Raw genomic sequence first — 17,651 nt, forward strand, 5'->3', positions numbered from 1 at the left:
TTAGGAATACGCCTGACAATGCAGGGGACACGGGTTCGAGCCCTGGTCCGGGAGGATCCCACATGCCACAGAGCAACGAAGCCCGTGCGCCGCAACTACTGAGCCTGCGCTCTAGTGCCTGTGAGCCACAACTACTGAGCCCGCGTGCCACAACTACGGAAGCCCACACGCCTAGAGCCCGTGCTTCACAACAAGAGAAGCCACCGCGATGAGAAGCCCGCGCGCCGCCACGAAGAGCAGCCCCCGCTCCCCGCAACTAGAGGAAGCCTGCGCGCAGCAATGAAGACCCAACGCAGCCAAAAAATAAAACCAATTAATTTTTTAAAAAATGAAGGAAGGAAGGAAGGAAGGAACGTATGCTCATCCATGTGCTTATTTTTTCAGCCCTTGCACGATACTCACTGAACATCCTCTGTGACAGGCAAGCAACCTGCTAGGTGTCAGGAATGCAGGAGTGGGCAAGATCAAGACTCCCTCGGCGCACGGAGGTGGGGGACATGACGTGACACAGACAACAGGTCTTCACTGAGCAAATGGATGGGTGGGTATATTCTTGTCCAGTCTCCATCCGCCCTGATATCCACGCTCCACCTCTCTCTACCTGGATCTGGACTCCCAGACTCTGACCTTTTACTTCTCGACCTGGGCTCCGATGCCCTTTGGCTTCCAGTTACTCTGGCCCATGAGAGCGGAAATCAAAGAGCAGGAAGAGAGAGGGGTCTGGTATTGACTCTCCTGCCCTCCCAGCTTCCCTGCGGTTCCAGACGGCCACGTTCCCCCACGTGCCGGGGCCCTTTAGGAGCTCTCCCTCCTCCACGACTCCAGAACACAATGTCTCCGCTAACCACCAACCTCTCCCTGCCCAGGCCATCCAGGCCCCGGGCAGGAGCTTCCTGCTGTTGCTAATCCCAGGACACCACCATGTCTTTCACTGGTTTCCTTAACCCTGACCCTTAACCTCATCAGCTCCCTTACCCCGAGACACTTTACTAAAACACTCTTCAAAAATCTGGGCTGTCTATTGCTTGCCCACACCCAAACCGGCAAGTCACTTTTAAGCTGTGTGACCTCGGGCAGGTTTTTTAACCTCTGTGTGCTGTTTCCTCATTTGTAAAATGGCACCGGTGATAGTGCCTACTTGATGGAGTTGTTATGAGAATTAAATGAACGTACAGATGTGTAAAACACTTACACGGTACTCACACATCAGGCACTGTTCTGAATATTATCTATAATGAATGAAGCAAGTTCAAAGACATCACCACAGCGAAGCCTTCTCTTGACACACACGTGTAACTGGGTTCTAACCTGGCCATTTGCTCTCACATCCTCAGGCCTTTGGATTTATTTATTTTTTCATGGCATTTCGGGTCTGTATATGAAAGCATTTGGGGTCATTTACTTCACCCACCCGTTTCTTGCCTGCCCTGCCCCACCCATCCTTTTAAGCAGGCACCCTGTCTCTACCGCTCATCTCTTTAATCCCAGCGGCTAGGACAACACATGCCATATAGTAGCACTCAACAGAAAGGGAATATGAGTGAATGAATGAGAGCCCCGAGGTTAAAGGAAGGAGCCCACTGCCCTGCAGGGAACCAGCCACAGTGTTTATGACGCAACCCAGGTGTTCTGGTTTCTCTGTCTCGGGTCACCCACACGGCTTCGGCACAGCCAAGGGGAACCTCGACTTTATCTTTAACTGCATTGTCTGCTGGTATCTTGCGGTTAAGGTGAAAAACAAAACTATGAACCCCTGGCTAATAACCTGAAACTTCTCGTGAAAGCATATAATCTCATCATCGTGATTAACCCTGGCCTCTTTCTTGGAATCAGTTTCACCTGTTTGAGCCCCGTACCCCTGAGCCACCTGGGGCGCTTCATGAGAACGTGGGTCTTTCTCCGATGTTTCTATCTCTCCCAGCACCATACAGAGCAGAGGAAGGCCGGCAGGCCCGAGTCCAAGCTGGTGTGGGGGGGGGGCTCAGGCGGGCACTCCATGGCTCAGATCCATCAGCAAAACCCCGGTGGTTCTATTTTCAAACTACTTGTCCAGAATCCCATCATTTCTCCCCAGTTCCCTATGACTGCTTTGGTCTGAGTCAGCGTCACCCTTTGCGAGAGGACCACAGCGGTCTTCCAGCAAACAAAAGTCCAGGACCGGATGGCTTCACCGGTGAATTCTCTGTAACGTTTAGAGAAGAGCTAACACCCATTCCTCTCAAATTCTTCCAAAAAACTGCAGAGGAAGGAACAGTCCCAGACTCATTCTATGAGGTCACCATCACCCTGATACCAAAACCAGACAAAGATACTACCAAAAAAGAAAATTACAGACCAATATCACTGATGAATACAGATGCAAAAATCCTCAACAAAATACTAGCAAAGGATCCAACAACACATTAAATATTAGGACCCAACAACACATTAAAAGGATCACACACCATGATCAAGTAGGATTTATGCCAGGGATGCAAGGATTCTTCAATATACGCAAATAAGTCAATGTGATACACCATCTTAACAAACTGAAGAATAAAAACCATATGATCATCTCAATAGATGCAGAAAAAGCTTTTGACAAAATTCAACACCGATTTATGATAAAAACTCTCCAGAAAGTGGGCATAAAGGGAACCTACCTCAACATAATAAAGGCCGTATATGACAAACCCATAGCAAACATCATTCTCAATGGTGAAAAACTGAAAGCATTTCCTCTAAGATCCGGAACAAGACAAAGATGTCCACTCTCACCACTATCATTCAACATAGTTTTGGAAGTCCTAGCCACGACAATCAGATAAGAAAAAGAAATAAAAGGAATCCAAATCGGAAGAGAAGTAAAACTGTCACTGTTTGCAGATGACATACTATACACAGATAATCCTAAAGATGTCACCAGAAAACTGCTAGAGCTAATCTGGTAAAGTTGCAGGATACAAAATTAATACACAGAAATCTCTTGCGTTCCTATACACTAACAATGAAAGATCAAAAAGAGAAATTAAGGAAACAATCCCATTCATCATTGCAACAAGAAGAATAAAATACCTAGGAATAAACCTACCTAAGGAGGTCAGAGACGGGTACTCAGAAAACTATAAGACACTGATGAAAGAAATCAAAGATGACACAAACAGATGGAGAGATATACCATGTTCTTGGATTGGAAGACTCAATATTGTGAAAATGACTGTAATACCCAAAGCAATCCACAGATTCAATGCAATCCCTATCAAATCACCAATGGCAGTTTTTACAAAACTAGAACAAAAAGTCTTAAAATTTGTATGGAGACACAAAAGACCCTGAATAGCCAAAGCAATCTTGAGGGAAAAAAACAGAGCTGGAGGAATCAGACTCCCTGACTTCAGACTATACTACAAAGCTACAGTAATTAAGACAATATGGTACTGGCACAAAAACAGAAATATAGATCAGTGGAACAGGACAGAAAGCCCAGAGATAAACCCATGCACCTATGGTCAACAAATCTATGACAAAAGAGGCAAGGATATACAATGGAGAAAAGACAGTCTCTTCAATAAGTGGTGCTGGGAAGACTGGACAGCTACATGTAAAATAATGAAATGAGAACATTCCCTAACACCATACATAAAAATAAACTCAAAATGGATTAAAGACCTAAATGTAAGACTGGACACTATAAAAAGCTTAGAGGAAAACATAGGAAGAACACTCTTCGACATAAATCACAGCAAGATCCTTTTTGACCCACCTCCTAGAGTAATGGAAATAAAAACAAAAATAAACAAATGGGACCTAACGAAACTTAAAAGCTTTTGTACAGCAAAGGAAACTATAAACAAAACGAAAACACAACCCTCAGAATGGGAGGAAATATTTGCAAACCAATCAATGGACAAAGGATTAATCTCCAAAACATATATACGGCTCATGCAGCTCAATATTAAAAAAACAAACAACACAATTAAAAAATGGGCAGAAGACCTAACTAGACATTTCTCCAAAGAAGACATACAGATGACCAAGAGGCACATGAAAAGCTGCTCAACCTCACTAATTATTAGAAAAATGCAACTCAAAACTACACTGAGGTATCACCTCACACCACTCAGAATGGGCATCATCAGAAAATCTACAAACAACAAATACTGGAGAGGGTGTGGGGAAAAGGAAACCCTCTTGCCCTGTTGGTGGGAATGTAAATTGATAACAGCCATTATGGAGAACAGTATGGAGGTTCCTTAAAAAACTAAAAATAGAACTACCATATGACCCAACAATCCCACTACTGGGCATATACCCAGAGAAAACCATAATTCAAAAGGACACATGCAGGCTTCCCTGGTGGTGCAGTGGTTGAGAGTCCGCCTGCCGATGCAGGGGACGCGGGTTTGTGCTCCGGTCTGGGAAGATCCCACATGCCGAGGAGCGGCTGGGCCCGTGAGCCGTGGCCGCTGATCCTGCATGTCTGGAGCCTGCACTCCGCAACGGGAGAGGCCACAACAGTGAGAGGCCTGCGTACCGTAAATAAATAAATAAATAAATAAATAAATAAGACACACGCACCCCAATGTTCACTGCAGCACTACTTACAACAGCCAGGTCATGGAAGCAACCTAAATGCCCATTGACAGACGAATAGATAAAGAAGATGTAGCACATATATACAATGGAATATTACTCAGCCATGAAAATGAATGAAATTGGGTCATTTGTAGAGACGTGGATGGACCTAGAGACTGTCATACAGAGTGAAGTAACTCAGAAAGAGAGAAACAAATATCGTATATTAATGCATATATGTGGAATCTAGAAAAAGGTACAGATGAACCGGTTTGCAGGGCAGAAATAGAGACACAGATGTAGGGAACAAATGCATGGACACCAAGGGAGGAAAGCAAGAGGGCGGGGGGTGGTGGCGGGGTGAATTGAGTGACTGGGATTGACATGTATACACTAATATGTATAAAACAGATAACTAATAAGAACCTGCTGTATAAAAAGTAAATAAATAAATTTTTTTTAAAAAAAGGAGAAAGTGAACATGTCTCAGAGGCCACACCAAGAAAGGACTAGACACGAGGTCTGAATCCAGGTCGTGCTGACTCTAAGCCAGTTTCCTCCACTACATCATGATCGTGCTGCTAAGAGAGCATGTGCCATAGGACAGCAGCACTGGCTGCCACCTCCCTGGCTGGGCTGAGGGTCCCTGAGACAGGAACTGGGCGTTCTGCCCCACCAGGTGACAGGCACTTGACCGTCAAGGAAGAAGTGCAGCCCTGTGGTGGTCTGCCAGCCCCTGCAGCTGCCCTGCGCCTCTATGGACACCAGACCCTCCATCTCCCAGGCCCAGGACAGAGACCCCAGGAGAAAACACGGTGGTTGATGCCAAGCCCACGAGAAGGAGAAAGAAATCTGCACTGAGACAAGGCGTGCTGCTCACACCTGCGGGATGCCGTACTGGTCGATGACCTGCCAGATATACCAGTCTTCTTTCCGAGACATCTTCCGGAGCCGGAAGGTGGTGACAAAGGCGTACTCATCAGGCAAGCCTTGCGGGAACACATCCCTGGAGGGAGACAGAGACAGAGGGCGCCGGGCTGAGAGAAGAGGCTGCAAAGGAAGCCCACGCACCCTGGGGTCACGAAGTCCTGCCACTCTGACCTCCTCGGGTTCTAAAGTCCCCCTGGTCGCCTGCCTTGACCGCCTTTTCCTTCAATCAGGGCCTCCGTACAACCCTCTGCTGACCCTCGCTGTGGCCCCTTCATTGTTCCGGTGCACCCACCCTCAGCCCCGTCAAATCCACCCCCGCAGTGCTCGCCTGCTTCCATCTCTCCAAAATCAATAATAAAAGGTGAACTGCCACCCCGCCGCGGCGTCCTCACCTCCCCCTGCCTGCTGCCCCTCGGCAAGGCCACACTGTCACTTCTTAGCCCGCCTGGTCCCTGACCCACGTGCCGGGACATCCTCCGTCTCCACAGAGCACTGGTTTCCTGAGCTCGGGGGACCAGCCCCTCAAATGGGGGAACCCCTCGACCCCTGCAGCTCCAGCCCAGACAGCCCCACACTGCCCTTTCCCCTACAAATTCAGCGTGCACGTTGTTCCGCGACAGGAGCTCGGATGTACGGTGTTGTGACGCCCCCGCCCTAGCTGAGGACGGCCAGGCTCTCGTGGGGTGACTCCTGCACCCCGCTGCTCAGCGGTCAAGCAGAGGCTCCCCTGCAGACGGCGGCGGGTCTCCAGAGCTCTCCTCTTGACCGCCAGCTGTTGCCCGGCACGCCCGCTCACGGCGGGCCAAAGCCTGCTCCGGGGGCAAAGAATGCAAGGTGCCGCCTTCGGCATCGGAGGAGGCGGAAACTGTCTGGCCAGAGAGCCAGGAAGGGAAATGAGGAGGCGTCTGGGTTTCTGGTTCTCAGACTTGTGGACCCTCAGCGACCCTTCGTTTGGCTGTAGAACCTGTGAGTAGACACTGGTCCCCCCTCTGTCGTCTCGGTGCACAGATCCGAGCCGGGAGTTGGCCCAGCCGTTCAGAGTCGCTCTCTGAGCTGGGATTTCACCCAGGATCACACCCAGACACCGGGAGCAGTGCCTCCCCAGGATTCAGGGACGTCCTAGGTCACTGCCACACGGGAGGGGTACGGGGCTTCCCCACCGCTCTGCACAGACACGGGACACGGGCTGCGGAGCCTCCCATGAACACTGCCCTTCCGTTTTTGTTTCTTCTCCTCGCGTCAATGAGGCCAACTACGCTAGTGTTCTCTTCTAAACACACTTACTTCTCAACACACATGTATGTATAATACGCAAACATGCTATGCATCTAAAGACACCGTATCTACATACTGATCACCGTAATTATATTTACATCTCTATCTACAGGCACCCCTCGTTTCGCTGTGCCTTAGCTTTACTGGGCCGCACAGATACTGTGTTTTTTTAAAAAACTGAAGGTTTGTGGCAACACTGAATCAAGCAATTCCATCAGCGCCGACGACACGCACGCTGTCTTTTAAGACGCAATGTGCTGTTGCAAACTTAAAAGACTACAGTATGGTGTAAGCGTAACTTTTTATACACACTGGGAAAGCAAAAGATGTGACTCTCTCCGTTTTGATATTCGCTTTATTGCAGTAGTCTGGAACCAAACCCGCAATATCTCCAGGGTGTGCCTCTCTCTCTCTCCTTCTCTCTCTCTCTCAGTGAGAGACTAATAATTTTTCTTAGGCTGTGTATATACACAGATATACAGGAGAGGGTAAAGGGATTGGAGCTGAAGGAGCTGAGTTTGAGGCCAACCTCCGCTTCCTAGGTACTATGAGATTTTGAACAGGTTACTGTCCCATTTTGAGCCTCAAATGTCACACCAGATAAATGCTGAGAATACTACAAGCCCTGCTTCCCCCATTTTACTGTGGTGAGAAATAAGTTAGATAAGGTGTGTAAAGTGCCCTTTAAACGTTTAGCAAGTAAGACAAATACAAATATTGAAAGTGACACCCCTTTCCAGTATGAACAAAATTAACCCGTACATTAAAAATTATACATGTACGTATGTATCTGCGTAAATTGCATTAGAAATGAAAGGGGTGCTATTCTCACTCAACACGTCAGAGCTCCGTCGGTTTGCTTGTTTCTGCTGTTTTGCCATTAAAACAAACTTGAAACCATGTAGAAATTCCTTCTCAGGACGAGTCAGAATAACATGAGCCCAAATCCATTTCCCAGAAACACGTCAGCCCCACGTCCAGAGAGCAGAGTCCAAAGCCATTGTGCTGTTTGCTCCAAATGTCCTGATAGAAAGACGGCATCCTCGGCAAGTGGGAGGCCTCTGCTGGGCTCCCCACCACATCTGTGTAACGTGTGCTTTCCTCCCTCCGTTTTGTTCTTTCTCTATTACACGTTTGCGTTATGATTATTTTCATTTTTGGCCACACCGCGCAGCTTGCAGAATCTTAGTTCCCCCACCAGGAATCGAACGTGGGCCCCCTGTGGTGGGAGTGTGGAGTCCTAACTGCCAAGGAATCCCCTTGTACGTTTGCTTTAAAGTGAAGTTGCCTGTGAATTTTGGTTTTTTTTTCTGTTTCTAAGTGGTATGGATGAATTGGACAAGTTAGGCCAAAGAAGTAAGGGGAATTAAGTGGGAAATGGAACCTGGATTCCGTTCATCCCTGTGCGGCCCCCAAAGGAGCACGGGACCAGGTGATGAAGATCACCCAGCATCTGTATCTCAGCCCCTGTGTGGACAGAACAACGCCCACAATCAGGAAGGCACGCCTCCCTTAAGGGTCTGCTGACTGTGATCATGGTCTCCATCGCAGGGCGAGGAAACGGGACCAGAGAGAGAAAGCGACCTAGCATTTCCTCTTCTGCACAGCACTCTCCCGGCATGCTGGCTCTGTGAGCCATGGAGGACATTAGGGCCCGATACAGTCCTGGTGCAAGGCTGGCTCTCAGAGAACGCCCACCGAGCCGGAGAAACGACTGCATGCCAGCAAAATGCAAGCTCTGAGGTCTGATGTGCCAAGCCCACCACCTTTGCCACGCTAGTATCTAACGGAGGCTTCTCACTGATCTTGGACTGATTCATCCCCTCCTCCAGGCGGGGCTCAGCTCCACGCTGGGACTCAGCAGAGGCCAGACTCAGGCCCTTCCAGGAGCTTCTCCCAGAGCTGGGGAGACAGTCTGCAAATGACTCATTGCACAATCGAGTCGCTGGCTTCGATGTTGCTACGTTTTATGCAGGAGGACAGGTTGTGAGGAGAGAAAAGAAGGGGAGGCCTGGCTTAACCTCCGAGTTCGGGGGAGGCATCCTTGAAAGCAGGACAGATGAGCTGTACTCTGAAGGACAGGCAGGGGTCCCAGGTAGAGGGCAGTGCGGACAATGAGAGGCCAGGGCGAACCTGATGCCGGAAAGGCAGCACGCGGCTAGATCACACACAGGGTCTTCCCAGGCCCTTAGCTTAAGAACACTCAGAGATCACTGAAGAGTTGTAAGATGAAGGAGAATGTCAAGATAAAATATCACTTTTCATTTTCAAAAGACCATTCTGCCCAAGACGAGCACAATGGAACAGTTATTTGGGTGTCATCACTAGCCCTCGACTGGAGACCCCACAGGTGTCAGACCCTGGACTAATCTTTGCATCAGGATCCTCTCAAACGACGTTGCAAGGCGGACACATTCACCTCAGGTGAAACAGATGCCATGACGGGGGCACAGGGACCTCCAATGACTTGTGTTAAGGCCGGGCACCCAGCAAACCCTGAACTGGGTCTCCACTGGCCAAAACGACTACGTGACTCTGGATGGGGCTCTGCCTGCATGTCATGCAGTGGCCGGTCCACAGTAGGTGCCGTGGATCTAAGCCACAGGTGATAAACGTCTGTCGTTTACCGAACTAACAGAAAAATGCAGGCATGAATGGATGGAGGGTGAACACCACACCTGTACGGACGGGTGAGTGTAGAAGGACCAGGGGACCAATAACGTCAACGGTAATACATGGTTAAGAAATAGGCTGAATTCCCGGGTCAGTGATTCGGCTGCTTCATTTCAGGGCGACCTCACCAGGCGCTCCGTAGGCGAAATCCCTGCCCCGTGCTCAGTGAGCAACCACGGTGCTGACGGGCGGCTTCCCACCCTTTCAGAGGCGCCCGGGCAGGTCTAGAAGGAGAAGCAACCACTCACTCAGTCCTCTGCACCACAGGGAAGGATCCCATCCGGACGTAGGAACTCTGCGCCCCGTTCTCTCTCTCCCCCAAGATCGCCTTCACATCGAACAAATCCATCAGGTCAAAACCTGTCCAAAGAGAAGAGCCAGGAGTGAGTTTGGCCAGAGGAGCCCGGGAGAGAGAGGAAAAGCACATCTGCTCTCCGGGAAGGTGGCCGGCCCGCCCTGCCCTGGGGGAGCAGGCGTGGGATTTAAGCGGGGTTGGGCGGGGCAGGGGGGGGGACTGTGCAAATACATCTCCCAGGTGAAAACTGAAGGAGGAGACGGACAGCTTCCGTTTCCAGGGCCAACTGCAGGAACAGGCAGAGACGCTGGGGTTTCGGATGAAACACGCGCCTTCGTGAAAGTCCCGGATCACAGGCGAGCATGAAGTAAGCGGCCGGCCACCATTCTGCCCGTGTGATTGGCAACCAGGGAGCCCACGTGGGGACACCCGGCTCGCACAGCCTGGCTCTGCGGGCAGAGCGGCAGCTCCGGCTCTCCTTCTCGCAGCCACATTTCCGCAATTCATCTGGACTTTGCCTGAATTATAAGTTAGCAGCATTTAAGCTGCATGATTTTAAAGAGCGAAACATCAGAGAGAAGAAAACTGTTCATGATACTGCGTTAATAGAAAGGCGTATTTTGTTTTGTTTTGGCTCTGAGAGAGGACCTTGCTCATTGGCTACACCAAGTAATGGAAAAGACACGAACTTTGGGCTCAGGGGAGCTGGCGGGACAGGGGGTCATCCAACTCAGTCACATATTTGTGTGATGCTGAGCGGGTTACAGAACCCACAAGAGCCTCAGTCCTTGGTTGTGACAGAAGGCTTGACACCCGCCCCCTTGGCTGTCAAGAGAATCCCAGGCGGTCACTCAGCCATGGTAGGAAACTGACTCAGCAGGTCAGTTATTCGCTCAGGACTCTCCACCATCAGCAGCACACACTTATCCATCACCCCCTACAAAACCACCTGGACCAGTCTGGGGGCGCTGACTGGAGTCCTGCAGCTGGGGTCCTCAGAGGAGCCCGACCACGACGCCCACACGGAGGCAATGGTGGGAGGTGCCGGCCTGACACTGCGTCCCTGGGGAAGGGGGACCCCGCGGCAGGTGGGAGGAAGCCACCCGTGGGTGGGCACCGGGCCTCACTTGTCTCCGCATCCCCAGGCTAACACACCACTCGGCATCAGTGGCACCTAACCCACGAGTCTTCAGGAAGGCTCTTGCTGTCTCCAACATTCTGAGATGCTGCCATGGAAAACAGGAAATGAGCTTGCAGGGCTCACATCAGGATGATTAAAACATCTCCTAACTAGATTCTGTCCTAAGAGATGGTTTAGTCATTCAACTTGTATTTTGAGAGCCTCTCTGCTCCAAGCCCTGTGTAAGATGCTGCAAGAACAGAAAGGAATTAGCATCAATTGAGAGTTTCAGCAGCAGAGTCAGACAGGCCTGGGCTGTGTTCCTGACCACCGGGTCCTAGCTGTGTGACTTTAGGCAGGTTGCCTGATGTCTCTGAGCACCAATTTCTTCATCTGTAAAAAGGGGATCGTCTTTGCACCTCATAGGATTGTGGTGAAGCTTGACTATGACACAAAGCTCTTCGTACAGAGCCTGACACAGAGCGGAAGACCCACAAAATAATTTTCATATTACTTATTTCCCTTTACAATGATTACAGCCTCTTCTCCCACTAGATTCTATCCATGGATATCATTTACCCATTCAATATATATATATATATATATATATATATATATATATTTTTTTTTTTTTTTTTTTTTTTTTTTTTGCGGTACGCGGGCCTCTCACTGTTGTGGCCTCTCCCGTTGCGGAGCACAGGCTCCGGACACGCAGGCTCAGCAGCCGTGGCTCATGGGCCCAGCCGCTCCACGGCATGTGGGATCTTCCCGGACCAGGGCACGAACCCGTGTCTCCTGCATCGGCAGGCGGATTCTCAACTACTGCGCCACCAGGGAAGCCCTCAATATATATTTTTTGAGATCCTGCTCTGTGCCAAGCACGTATGAGCACTGGAGACGCAGCTGGGAGAACTAGTCCCCTAGTGGGAGACCAATAATAAGCACATGTCCAACACAAATGTAAAGGACAATCTCAGGCAGTGAGGAATAATCAAACAGGATTTGATGGGAGGTGAGCAGGAGTGACCGCGCAGGCCTCAGGGGGCAGGCCACCTGAGCAGGGCCTGTTCCAGGCCTGGGGCAGGGCCTGTGACGGTCTGGGAAGGAATGCCATGCAGAGCAAGGCTGTGCTGAGATTGAGGCCCAGGGGCACTTTAGGCACCGGCCCCTCCCCGGCCCCTGCCATTCCGAGGTTGCCTAGTTCTCAGAAAATGACTAAGAGTGGCCACCATGTCATTTCTAAACAGCATCTCACACGCCAGCGAATTAACAGAATTCATGGCACAAGGTTAAATGAGATTTGGTCCTTAAGATAGAAAACATGTACCCAGAAGCTCCCTCATGGATGAAGACAGCATACCCTGGAACAGTGTGCTCTTTAGTGCACACTGAGGCCAACGCTCTAGCCTTCCCAGAGACGGTGGGGCCCCCCAAGGGGCAGGCACACCCCCCCCAACGTCACCACTGGCAGCTCTGGGTTTAAGGCCTCACAGAGCCCGGCAGGTCCAGCGGGATCAGCTGGTGGGACGCACTGGGCCACACGAGGAGGCGTCTCGTGAAGATCCAAAGGGCCGCCCGTGCACTGGGGCCCTGGACCTGGAGGTGACCCGCAGGGCTGGGCGGCAGAGGACAGTGGGAGGGGCTGGTGCCTGGGAATGGGGTGACTGGCCCACAAGGGTTCCATGGAAGGGACACCAAGTGGTAAAAGGCCCGTTTAGGCTCAGATTCTGTTCCCAGGAAAGGCAGAAGAGGCGGGCGCAGGTTTGGAGCCACTCTGCCCCGGGGGTGAAAGCAGGCCCGGCGCCGGCCGGGCCACAGCCCGCATCCTCGCGTCTCCTTCAGCATCGAGGCAAGGCTAAGGGGCCCAACTAGCAGGCTCGCCGCCTCCACGCCTCGGGGCCTCCGGGCATCCCTGCCATCGCCCCCTGCGGGAGCAAGTGGGTCCCCCCGGCAGGCTCTCCCGTTTGTCAGCACTCAGAGGCTCTCAGCCGCGTGGGAGCAAAACCCCTGGGGCGGTAACTGCCTGGACGTGGGGTGGGCTGTCGCTCCAGGGAAGCAGCCACTTTCATTTAAGGAGGGAAAGTGCGGACCGGGGAGCATCTCAGTGAGAGACACCTGGGCCCTGCCTGCTCTTAGACTCCACAGCGCCACGACTCTGGTGCAACTACTCAGCCCCTGCAAACTCCCACTTCACGGGGCTGCCCAAGGCCCACAGGGGTGCGCGGGCCCGGGGGGCTCCCACTGAGCGCTGGCTCTGACTCAGAGAGCGGGCTCAGAACCCGGCGGGCACGGGCCCGACGCCGCCCACTAAGGTGTCAGGCAGGACGGCAGAGAGGCCCGCTCCTCCACGCCACAGCTCCATCCCTGTCACTGGAAACCGCCACCTTAAGCTGGGTTTCCTTGTAGCAGTCGTGAGGGAGAATAAAAAATAGTTTTAAAAAGGCAAACATATGCTCTACTTTCCCGTTCCACTTTCATTGGCTTCCGTGGATAAAAACAAAGACTTAAACACCACAAAGCTCTGAACAACAAGCAATTAACTAGGAGGCAGCAAAGGGCACCGAGAGAAAGATGAATCGCCTGCAATAAATAAAGGCCGGGAAGGAAGATGAAAAATGTTCTCGAGGTACGTGGACCCTGATGCAAGGCACCGGGAGATAAAGCGGCGATTGTTTAATGTAGAAACTGCAAGGATGCACCTCCCCGAAGTCACGGACTCAGCTGAACCAGGTGGTATCAGGGACACCGTGACGATCGCCCAGAGTCCTTCGAGGGTCCACGCCGGACGAAGCTTTGACGGACCCCCAGGCACGGAAGTTACTCCCAGGTCTTTCGTGGGTCTGGCCGAGGTGCACACGTTTATCTGTCCCCAGGAGAAGGTGAGCAATTTGAAGGATGGGACCTGATCTGATTCATGTTTCCATCCCTCAAAAGGTAAGAGCTCTGGTTGTCGTTCTTAACTGAGGCACCGTCAGTGGAAAGAGGGAAGGAGAGAAGAAAGGAATTCACTAAACCATTAAGGGCCTCCTCCATCTTAGATGCCCTGTTGGCTGCTCCAATGATCAACAGGACAAAATCCCAGCCCCAACCCCCTAAAGTTTAGTGTCTACAGGGAAACAGGCATAGAGAGAAGCTGTGTTGGTATCATGGGTAAATGAGAAGGAGGGGGAATGGCTGGGCTTGTATAACAGCACATGGAACATTTTCCCTGCCCAGCTGAGGAGCAATCAGGGAAGGCTTCCCAGAGGAGGCAAAGGCCTGGCCTGAATTTAAAGAACAAATAAAATCTGGGCAGACACAGATGGAGGGAAGGGCATCCAAGGTAACTGGATGTGCAAAGGTCACCGGACCTGAGTCACTGAGGTTCTTTCTGAGAACCCCACTATTTCGGGATGTCAGGAGCCACGGTTAGGGGCGTGAGCTAGGCAGGGGCAGATCAGGCGGGGCTCTGTCGGCCACGCGAGGCAGTTTGAGTTTCTTTCTACAGGCAGTGGGGAGCCACGGAAGGGCTTTAAAGCAAGGGAGAGACACAGCCTTGTTTCTACATTCAAAGACCATTCTGGCAGTGGGGATGGAGGGTCGGGGAGATTGGTGAGGACTAGACTTGGAAACACAGGCCTGGGGAGGAGGGAGGGAAGGATCGCTGAGCTGAGACTATCTGAGATGCTCGTGACATGGCGACTGTTACCTGGAGGTCGGCGCTCAGGTAGGAGGAGAGAGACATTAGGATGTCTGTGGCCAAATCTCCGAGCTGGACCGCGCCCAGCACTTTCTTTCAGCTTTAAATAGCTGACCCCCCAGGGATGTTGTATAACGCCTTTAGTCACTAGAATTTGCAGAACATTCCGTTTTTAGAGCCAGGAGGGGTTCTCAGAGGTATCATGTCGGATGTATTGTTGCGTAAGTGGGGAAACTGAATCTCAGAGAGCCGGGTGATGGACCCAGGCCGCCTGGCCAGACCCACGCCTCCAAACTGCTGTGTCTGTTCTGTTCCCCGTCCTCACTGTTCCAGCCCAGATAAGCCCTAAAAATAGCTGGAGTCATTTAAGGAACCGCCTGGAGGTGAGGCTTTGGGGAACTGCATTTTTTACAAAAGCTGCTCCGATCACCCGACCGCATTTAAGTTGGCAAGTATGCGGCGCCATCTCTCCCTAACTTCGGTCTCAGCTCCAGCTGGCAGGAGCCTTTTTTCTGGTCTGGTTATAATTAGAGGAGATGATAGATCTCGCAGGCTCTCTGCTCTCAGAGCTGCACAAGCAGGGCATCTTCACCGTGTGCTGATGGATGCCCACCCAGCACTGTGATTTACTTCCTGGGGGCCTCAGAGCCCACCAAGGGGAGGCGACGTTCCAGGCTCCACTGGCAGCAGATCCACACAGCGGATTCCGCACAGAGGGTCCCGTTTCTATCCGATCACCACAAGACTCCTCAGCGGGATCCTCACATGCCAGAGCCCAAAGGATTTGTTCCCAGCTTGCATAAGCACACATGTGCGCACACAGACATGCACACATGCACACAGACACGCACGCACACGCACACACACACATTCTGAATCTTCCCAGCCAGAATCAATTATTATTCAGTGGAGAAAAATGCTGGAGGCTCTTCAGTCCGTAGAACGAGAGGAAAGCTCGTTCTGATTTATAGACAATAAGGCAGATGAAATGGTGTTCATTTGTGTCTCCTCCCTCCCTCCCCCTCTTCCTTCCGACGGGCTGGACGTGAGCCCTGACTCCGCCACAAACTCAGGCAAATTACTTAATGTGTCTGTACCTGTTTCCCCAGCTACAAAAGACACAATCGTGCCGGTCTCCTACACCCTAAGGGTTAAATGAGAAAATAAGCGCAAATCCCTCGGCACGCAAGGACGTGGTAAGCATGTAAGTGCTGGTAAGCATCGATTATTACTATTTCTGTTATTAATGGTATTACTGCCGCAACTTCCCTTCTATGAACAGACACACTGGTTAATGAATTATTTAGGGGAGATGCTGTTACAAAGGATTCATCGCTCAGGAAGCCCGACATGGATAACGCAGCAAGGTAAAGATCTGCTTTCCAGAGTGACCTCAGCGGAAGTTGCCCGGGCGCAGGGCCGGCAGGCCCAGCCAGGCGCGAGGGACGGAGGACAGATTACCCAGAGCCCGAGCCCCGCTGGGTGTCACCGAGGCGATCAGAGGGGACATCCATGCTCCCAGCAGTTTTGCCCTTTGGACGGTGACTCAGCTATAAATATTCTCACTTCAAGGTAGCTGCATGAATACAGTGACGAGGATGGAAGTCACCTTGCTCTCAGGAGTGAGACAGAGACACCCTGATAGAGAGAGTGTACCTCACTGAGCACTGACTACAGCCCAGGTGCCCCCCCCAGAAGTGCTAGTTTATCCGGGAGACGTGATCGAGAAGAAGTGTCAGCGGGGAGGGAGGCGGCAGCTGATGAGGACAGCGGCACCAGGCCGGACGCCCCCTGTGCGGACGTGCTGGGAAGCGGGTCAAGGACCCGGGTGTTCCTTTACCAATGCTCACCGCTGGAGGGCTGGGTTACCCCCGAGGAGTGTTAGCCCCCTGGCACGTTTCACCTGCCGTGCACACGGGGAGCACAGCCTCCTGCTGTTCTAGAAACAACCCTCAGGCGCCAAGGTGCAGATGGGGCATGTTCGCATGGGCGGGCAAACCCGGGCGGGGCCCCTGGGAAGGGGCAGAGCACTGCAGCACCTACAAGACACCGGCTTCTGATGGCCCGGGGCTCACTGCCTTGGACGGGAGACTGACTGCTCTGGTTAGAAATGGACCCGCGACGCTTTGGGGTGGAGAGACGGGGCTCCTGATCGGGCCGGCGCTGGTGAGGAGAGCAGGGCTGGTGTCCTGGACGGGGAGGAAAACTTCCCCGAGATCATGCACTTGAAGTGTTCAGCTGGACGCGTGGCCACAGGGAGTAGCCAACAGATGCTCACCACCACCAGGACGAGCAGGAGGCTGGCTCAGCATCCCCCACGCACCCCAGCCACCCCGTCGTGGTCGTGTACAGAGACAGCCTCTGCGGAGTTTATTTCTGCTGCTGGCTCCGCAGTCGTGTGGCTCTGCGCTCCCTCATCCGTTGACTCACTCATGCATTTATGACTCTGATTCACTCCCAAATGCATTTATTCATTCACCCTTTGACCGGCTGCCAACCACTCACTCACCATGTCAACTCACTCCACTGCGTTCTCTACCGACCCTACAGCATCACCACCTGCTCCCAGAGGGAACACGTGAACGGTCTTCCCTGTTGACGGTTCGTTGGTGGGAGCTGCTACCTGCACAGTTCAGACCATCCTATTAGGACTTTGGTGAAGGACAGGAATGAGGACAGCACCAGCAAGGCTACCCTTGAATCAAGGAGGGTCGTGGTCAAGTCCAGCAAAAAGCACAGCAAAGCAAGCCGTGTAGGGTGGCTGTTACTCTCTTACCTGTGATTTCCTTGGTTTCGCCATTGGTGTGCTTAAAGCGATCTCCTTCTACACGAACGCTGGGGCAGAGCACGTCTGAGAAAAGCAAGAGGAAACAGAAATCGATGAGCAAACGCAGCCCACGGTTCCTCCATGGCACGTGACGTCATCGGGACCCTGCGCCACCACCACCCCCCCGCATGCAGGACGTCCAGCATGGGGCAGACGCAGAGTCACACTGACGGAGTGTTTCATTTACTCCCAAATGCACTTGTTAAGCATGGGCTCTGCCAATACCGCGCTCATTCGGGAATGAGATAAGAACAGGCACAGTCCCCACCCACAAGGAGCTCACAGCCGTCCATTAGAG

At 52.0% G+C, this 17,651-nt stretch overlaps 1 protein-coding gene across 2 annotated transcripts in view; it reads right to left on the reverse strand.

Moving 5' to 3' along the window:
* Positions 1–17,651, reverse strand: part of COL22A1 (collagen type XXII alpha 1 chain) — a 247,900-nt gene that overhangs the window by 176,206 nt on the left and 54,043 nt on the right. For both annotated transcript variants that reach the window (XR_010837384.1, XM_067017097.1), the window contains exons 4-6: positions 17,303–17,377; positions 9,681–9,792; positions 5,437–5,560 (exon numbers count right to left, since the gene is read on the reverse strand). Coding sequence is in view for 1 of the 2 variants with exons in the window: in XM_067017097.1 (XP_066873198.1) it covers positions 5,437–5,560; positions 9,681–9,792; positions 17,303–17,377 (311 nt within the window). In the remaining variant the exon portion in view is untranslated. The remainder of the gene's footprint in view (positions 1–5,436; positions 5,561–9,680; positions 9,793–17,302; positions 17,378–17,651) is intronic.

Source organism: Kogia breviceps, chromosome 17 (genome assembly GCF_026419965.1).
Source record: "Kogia breviceps isolate mKogBre1 chromosome 17, mKogBre1 haplotype 1, whole genome shotgun sequence".
NCBI classification, from domain to species: Eukaryota; Metazoa; Chordata; class Mammalia; order Artiodactyla; family Physeteridae; genus Kogia; species Kogia breviceps.